This window comes from Orbicella franksi, chromosome 8, assembly GCF_964199315.1.
Source record: "Orbicella franksi chromosome 8, jaOrbFran1.1, whole genome shotgun sequence".
Lineage (NCBI taxonomy): Eukaryota > Metazoa > Cnidaria > Anthozoa > Scleractinia > Merulinidae > Orbicella > Orbicella franksi.
The window spans coordinates 20,606,177-20,614,471 of NC_138152.1; the positions used below are offsets into that span (position 1 = coordinate 20,606,177).

Consider the following 8,295-nt stretch of genomic DNA (forward strand, 5'->3'; position numbering starts at 1 on the left):
ATCTTCGCATTCGCTTTCGACAACATATCTTCGCCTTCTTCATTCTGGAATTTACGGATGAACTTTTCAAGCCTTGTGAACGTCTAAAACTTCCTGCAGTTATTAGAAACACTGCTACCGACAGAAACCGCCCGATTGTTTACATCTGATGATCCTGGAAGTTGATTTACCCTGGCTTGTGTAAAGCGAGGGAATATATTTGATGAGAACTGTGACGGAGTTTAATATTTCAGTAATTGATGTGACTAAGATGATATCTTTTAAGTTTCTTTGTTGTGTTCTGCTCAGGATGCATGACAGATCTGCCAATGATGTTTTTCACTTAGCGATTTTAGCTTTACTTAAGACTCGGCAAACTTTGATTGTTTTTCACTAGTGCCCGCCAAGGTTACCGGCTGGTAAGTCAAAAACGACTTCTATATAAATTTTATTAAGGAAAAATCTCTAAACTTAAATTGGCTTTCATCGTTTCAATGCGCTTGAATTTTCAGAGCCGGGCTCTTCCTAATTTGCATAATCCGTAATCGGCCCGTGGGCATTACGGCTGCATAATGACGGTTCAGATCTCGCTCTTAGCCAATCAGAGCGCGCGTTAAATCGGCCACAAGCCAAAGCCATATAATAATAACAAAGAATCAATCACCGCAAACGCAGGAATGAGCTGAATGAAATTTTTATTTTTGCACAAAGATACCAGGACAACGAGGCCTGCTAACAAACTTTAAACTTTGACAACATAAAGTTATAGTTCATTTTCAAACAAAGTTACAACGTTCAAAACGCTTTCAGATCACTCAGAATCTGATTCTTCCATGAAGATACGCTTGTATTCTTGCCTTATATCACTTGTGCTCTTCTGAACTACATCATTCTCGGGGGTGTTCAAGGTGACGCCGGAAGTGACTGAAAATGTAAGCATGGCCGGGAGCACACAAAGATGCAGTGAAATTTGCCGGGTAAAGTTGTCAATGGCTCGTGAAATGATCTGCTGCTCTTGTTCTTCTCCTCAGTCATAATCGTCAAGCCCGTTGGCAGGTGCGTGGCCGGCCTGTGGTATTCTTTATTTCACACTTCGGGATACCAGAACTTTTCAGCTTCTTCATCATGGTTTTTCCTACACTATGGTTGGTCAAATTCTTCTCGCGACACAGATCCTTCAGCGGTGAGATTTCTTTCATGTTTTTCATAGTTGTGTTTCAGGCGTTCTTTCCCATTGGGGTTTTCTTGTACCAAACGCTTAAAACTGCATGACTTGTCAAAGACAGTGAGGTAAAACGGACCGCTTTCCATCATTTTGCTTCTCCAGATATGGTTTGAACAACATGACGGGGCAACTTTCCTCATTCCCTGTGGCAAACACTTTACACATGACTAGTCTGGTTTTCACGCTAATTCCTTCTTGTCTCTGTCTTAGGGCCCCTTCATATGAGTTCGGTCAACCGCGCTAGCTCGCTTTCTGACTGGATCTCGCCTCGCCACTCTTTCCTTCGTAAATATTTCGATGTGTTCAAATGAGAATCCGGGTTGGTCGCTTCCCAAGTCTCGGTTTTTGCGACCGAGATCTCGGTAGCCTGGATGAAATTTTCCCATATGAACACCCCAGCCCGGGTGGGCAGGACGAAACTTTTTTGACAAAATAACTTCGCATTCGCAACATAGCGTCCAAAATGACCTAATTTTTGCTATGTATGTATTTTCACTTCTAAAGTATGCGAATTATTTTTATTAGTAAAGTTACAAGAGTCCACAAAGCTATGACAGCCGCGAACGATACAAGTTTATGTTCCACCATTTTGGTTTTGTTTCTTAAATTTCATCCCGGTCGACGGGCCGTTCTGCTAGAGGACTTCTTTCTCTTCTTTTGTCAAACTTCTGGATCGGTTTGGTCGCTTTCCTCTGCCCTGCTCTCGCAGTTTTCTGGCCTTCCCTTCCAGGACTTTTCTGGAGCTAAGAAACTCTCTATCTCGGATGATGGACTTTGGATAGGCTTTTGATTTTAGATATCTCTCCAGTGATACCTGCATTACTTTCAGGCAATCGGACTCGTAGTCATCCCCGATGTATTTTCGTAACTCGGCATAAAACTGCGACAGTGTTTGGTCGAGTACATCGCTCTCGTACTCTTCTAAATTTGTTTGGAAGTTTTCATTCGCCCACTCAATCATCAATCTAAACTTTTTATTGTAATTCTCACGCTTTCCTTTATTGTAATATTTTATACTCTTCTTCCCGCTATTGTACTCATTAACATTTTCCAGTATTTATATTCCATGTACTATGCTCTGTGCACCTTATTGCCAAGCAAATAGTCTTAGAGAATATAGAAATTGGTCAAATCGGTTGTGGTGTCTTTAGGAGGAATCAACAGCTATATGAAATGCAAGCATTTTTGTACCCGCAGTTAAAGACGGAATTATTAGCGAGGAAATCGTAAAGCTGGAAAACGTAATTCTGTTTATTGACTTTAAACGTCAAATGATAGTAGAACGTAGAAGATACCATGGGTGATATCGAAGAAGATAACATCTGTGACAAGAAGAAAAATATTCTGTTTTACTTGTTTACAATTTGTATACTGACCAGTTATTTTAAATACCGAATACCCCTATCAACAAACAAAATTGAAATTCCTAGTGTTAAACAAGTCCATTGTAAAAATCACATTGGTAAAATATAGAGGATATTGCATGGCCTCACGGGGAATACAAATTTTGTCATGTCGTGCTTAGGTATCTCTCGCGAATGAACTCAGCGAAGATGAAATTCTTATTCCAAGACGCCAGATAATGCTCTGTTTATTACGTATGAATATTGATGAAACATCCAATTTTTATGAAATAGACGTCTCAGGTTTTTATTCATTTCAAAAGCACCGAAAGCAGCGGTCAGATTAACTGAGGTAGGGATCGTGAGCGAAAATGTTTAGATTTAAATGAAAACCATTTAAACGAAAATAAAGATAAAGAACGTTTGCTTCCCGAGAAAATTTTAGATGTCGAAAGAGAAATTATACATGACCGTAACAATGACAACATCGATATCCTTACACGTGAAAGCTTAAAAATAGTATCTTCACGGCACGCGACAAGAAATTAAATTTCAGGAACAATAAAAGTCCCGATGTTTCATCAATATCTATATGGTAAAATTATAGTTCATGCTCCTAGCCTGTAGCGTATTTTTATTAAAAATGGCAACAGCTGTGAATGGCTTTACTTTTCTGTACGATGATTAATTCATTGCTTCTTTTGCTTATCGTTTGACATGACCAGTTGCTAGCAGCAGAGAGAAGACTTTCAGGTGAATTACTTAACTTATTTATTTTCCTTTAACCTTTTAGTCACCACAAATTGGTATTTGAAAAGCGATAAGAAATTCTACCTTCATGCAGTAGAAATAACTTCCTTTCGTTTAATATGCGGTGAGTATTCAACATCCTGTTCATAAATATTATTTTGCCACCAATATTAATTACGGCTTAAAGAATGGAACACACTGCAACGTGTACCGTAAATAACTTAAAAAAGTAAAGTTCTAGCGAGAAACATTTTAGAGATCATTAAAAGTTAAAAATTGCTGTTCGTTGATCGTGATTCCTCTTCCTTCAACTGAAAGAGGGACATTAAAATGTTGTCAACTGACTGCTGTTGGAACAAAGATAATCATCAGTACAGTGTGGATAAAACGTCTTTACAGACAACCACATTCTCTGAACTAAAATCGAAAGAAATGTGCTCAGATATGTGTGGAGAGTTCGGATTGTGAGCTCGGGGCCAAGGAAAGGTACATAAAAAAAAACTTTCAGAGCATCCTTTATTGCTTTGCACTGAAAGGAATATATTTCAGAGACTTCTAAACTGTCATTTTAGTTCCCAAAACAAACAATGCTACTTCTAATTAAACGAAGACGGTATCAATAAACAGTTATTTTTTTTATAGTCTTCCGAGAATATATTAACACTAGTAATAGTTATCACTAAAGTTGCCCCCCGGTTTTTTTTATTTCTACCGATTGAAAACAATTGAACATTATTATATGAACTAAAACTTCTATATATTTTTTTGTAAACTTAATCACTCATGTTCCTATGACTTAGGCATCTTATCATGGTTATTATCCAAACATTCAACTAAGTAAACTAAACCAACACTTTCTAGTTAACTCATTCCATTCCAAACAGCCGTGAGTTTTCCTTTGAAAGATCACACAAAGTAATTTCTGAAAAAAAAAAGTTCCCCTCATGGGAACTAATACTCCTGTTACAAAGATTTCACTCAGTAGAACTTAAGAAAAAATGGTTAAAAAATTATAGAGAAACAAACTGCTGTTTCAATTTGATGATGAAACAAAGACCAAACGTATCTCGAAAGCAGAACAGCAGTTGAGAAAATCATCTGGAACTTGTTGTCACGATTTTTTTTCTGAGACGGGTAGGAGGAGGAAGCACCCGGCAAAGAAAAAGCCTTTCTCTGCAATTCCCCCTTCCCCTACCCTCTTGCTAAGAAAGGCCTGATACTCAGGTAACAAGTATCGCGTTACTGTCACCTCTAATCTATAAATGCAAATTAGAGTCAAGTTCTTTGTCCTCAACGAAAACGCTGCAAAACATTTACATTTACTTTTGGATTCCTGCCAAGTCATCTAGCCGTGACATGAGCTCTACGTCACGTAAGATTACTCAACAATATTGAGCGATCTCAATAAACGGCATGCCAAAATACTGGCGATCGGAAGTATCTTTGTCACAATTGAACACGAGCGAAGCGACACTCACCTCGAATATCGTGATTTACCGGTACTTCAGAATTACTTACGATACCTTCTGAGTTGTTTTTATCGCAAAATCCATCTTCAGGATCTTTGAAATCGTTTTCAATTTGTTCTATATCAGGATCTCCGACATTTCGAAGAGAATTTACTTTATTGCGGTATGTTTATTTGACCCCCAGCAAACTTTCGGCAATCCTTTGCGAGCCGTGTTCTGAAAAATCGAGAATTTTTTCTGCGTCGGCGAAATTTTCGCGCCTTTTACGCGGGGACCTCTAGGGTGCCTCCTCGGGTTTTGGCTGTCCGGGCCAAAACCCTGCGGGGGCAAAAACTATAATTTCTTCTTCCATGCCACTATGTTGGCAAGCAAACAATTGATAAGAGTAACGAAATTATTCAAGATGAAGCAGCCAATTTGTATCTTCAGATGAAGAATAGCTCGCAGTTTCAATAAGCGCAGATCTGAAATCCTCGCATAATAAGAGTTAAGGTTATATATCGTACGAGAATGATCGTAAAGATCTTGTGGTCGCTAAGATTACAGAAACAAAATAAATCTCTAATAATAATATTACTTTATATTATTATTATTATTATTATTATTAGAATATTATATTATTAAAATAATATTATTGTCTCAATAATAAAATAATAGCGCAAATATTAATACATTCTTAATAATATAATAACAATTTTATTATTTTAACCTGCGTGGCTACACGATCTTAGAGACGGAAACACTTTTCATTTCTCTGAGTTTTAATATATTAGAATACGTGTGCATGTGAAAAAAAAAAAAAAAAAGGAAAAAAACGGTGCCACTGTTTTTCAGCGAAAAAGACGAATAATTTTTTAAGAGGGAAAATCAAATCCTGCTTTGAGGGTAAAATGGAGGGTTTAAAAAACAAAACAAAACAAAACAAAACAAAACAAAACAAAAATTGCCCGAAAATTACAAATACAAAAGCAACCAAACTTTTATGGCTTCAAAACTTATCTTCAAGACTCTTTTGGGGGTTATTTAAGCAACGTAATAAAAATAGTGTCTCTCGGTTTATTCACTATTGTGATGCAAAAAGTATAATTTGAATTATTCTTGGGATTTACTCGAGATCAAACATACAGAATGATTTTATTATTGTATATTCTATATGCCATATACCATAGTTTGGGACATTGCTATTAGTTTTTTGCATCATATTTGGTTCGCGCAAAATACAGCTTTCTGATTTTTATTTTATTTTTTTTTTGTTTATCGTTTCCATGGAAATATTGACTGCCTTAAGTAATGCATTGTACGAAACTTTAGTCCATTTCCAAATGCTAGGTGTAAATCTTTTTTTACTAGTGTCATTTCGAACTTGGACTGGGTTTTAAGTGAGTTCCATTCTAAAAGGCATGCATTCAATATGCATTAAATAAATTGTGTTCTAATACAACAACATATCTGAACAATTTTAGAGTCATTACGGACATGAAAATGTCTCCCAGGAAAAGTGTGTGGGCTGCTGTCCTTGTGCTAAGTAAGTGTTTGTGTTTTCATTATTTGTTTTACTCTATTTAAAGGCACTGAGTTGAATTTAAGCTTGAAATGACGAGGGAAGGCTATGGCGGTCACCATACATGTTTCAATTTTGTTTGCAGAGCCCAAATTCTCCTTACCAGTGGTCGGGAACACGTCTAGCGGTCACTAGTCAAGGGGAACGCGGGCCCTGGGGACATTTTTCAGTTTCCTTGCATTTGGCTGGTGCGCCTGCAATTTCATTTGACCAATCAGGATTCAGCAGAAGGAAAAACTGTACTGTCCTTACGCCAAGTGCTTGTTAACATGAAAGACATTGCAGTCCGGCAACTTTTCTCTATAAAAACGGCGCTAGATATTTGTGAAAAGGGATTTCTAATGCAAAAAAGCTAATCAGATTTTAAACGTGAAAAATATGAAACATTTTGTGCTTTTAATTTGACGCCAAAATGAGTCGTTTGTGTTCGGCCACTCACTCTTCGACGTCTGTCGCCAGGTGGGATAAGAACTGTGTCGTTTTGAACAAAATATATTGTTGCTCGCCAAACTAAACCCAGAATTCTCGATTTAAGCAATAGATCAGAGGCCAAAGCGAGCATGACATTGTTTTTTTTTTAACTGCGAAGAAAGAGACTATTTTGTTGTTTCAATAGGACAACTCAGTTTTCACTGCCGCTCATGCTGCGGGCGCAACCACCGTATGTAAGGGTTTTTTAAGCAAACGAATTCCCTTTGCGCATGGCATTTAACTCAAGAAAGATGTGTCTCTTTTTTCGGCAGCTGCAATTTTTGTAAAGACGTCTCCTCAACATACTCGTCAGGGAAGCCTTGACCGTAAGTTTTAAAGTAAAACAAAATAAGATAAAATAATATATAGATTTAGGCCAGCCTAAAAGCGTAGCTCCTGGGCCGGGTTGTTCAAAGCCCGATTAAGCTAACCCAGAAAAAGGTAGAATTTTGATTTGAGTTTTGTAACTTCGCGGTGAGGTTTCTGTATATTGTTTGGCCTTCTGTTTTGAGTTTTAATAATCACCATATACACAAAACAAAACAGCAAAACACATTTGCATAGAAGAAAAAGTTATAATTCGATTAACTTTTAATCCTGGGTTAGCGTAAACTGGCTTCCGAGCAATCCTGCCCTGTTTCCAACAAACTAACCCAATATGAGCCCGCGATCCAATCGATAACCAGCGCTTCGTCAGCGGTCAACTTCAAGAAAACACGTGACCTCGAGGAGCTGTAAACCTGAGCCCGCGATATGGTCACGTGATACTGGTCAGCGGATACCTTGTATTGACAGGTGTCAATTGATCATAACATGGATGTCCAATATCAAGGAAGTACACGGTAAACCACGACTGCATGTCTCTGTCAACCTATTATTTGGAGAATGGCCGCCATGTTGGGCAACTCCGCCGTCGCCGTCGTCGTCGTCGTCGTCGTCGTCGTGCGTACGCGCCCACGAGCAATACCGCTAGCTATGATAACCATGAGAAAATCAACTCATGGGTTTCCTTTTCTTTCCCATATGAGTACGGGGCTCCGATTGGCGGCCCTTGGGGCCGCCGGAGCTCCGCTAAAAACAAATAGGAAATATATATATTTTTTTATGTCTATTTGGTAAGTAACAATTATTCCACGAGCACGCGTTGGATATTAGATGATCAATAGCTAACTGGACGCGTAGCGCCGAGTTGGCTATCGATCATCTGATATCCAACAAACGCGAGTCGAATAATTCGTTTATTGAAAATGCCCCCAGTAGAAAACTAAGATAAAATAAAAATTAAAACGCCTCCAAAAACTACGCGCGCGCTTACCATATTTGTAGAGCATAGTATAATGGCTCATATGCTATGATGGCTAAGCCAATGAAAACTCTCCAATTGTTTTATCCAATGATCCTTTTTTTAATAATCATGTATACCTGTAGGCTTTTGTCGATTTTGCTAGCATAATTCGGGCATAATTTTCCAAAAATTTAGAACAGTGCTAGCAGCAT

The 8,295-nt window shown here is 38.0% G+C and overlaps 1 protein-coding gene across 1 annotated transcript in view; it reads left to right on the plus strand.

Moving 5' to 3' along the window:
* The first annotated feature begins 3,338 nt into the window (after positions 1-3,338).
* The window catches only part of LOC145494229 (insulin-like growth factor-binding protein complex acid labile subunit), a 10,390-nt gene continuing 5,433 nt past the window's right edge, over positions 3,339-8,295 (plus strand). The window contains exons 1-3 of the mRNA XM_081473683.1: positions 3,339-3,421; positions 6,230-6,291; positions 7,071-7,124. Of these exons, the coding sequence (XP_081329809.1) occupies positions 3,417-3,421; positions 6,230-6,291; positions 7,071-7,124 (121 nt within the window). The 5' untranslated portion in view covers positions 3,339-3,416. The remainder of the gene's footprint in view (positions 3,422-6,229; positions 6,292-7,070; positions 7,125-8,295) is intronic.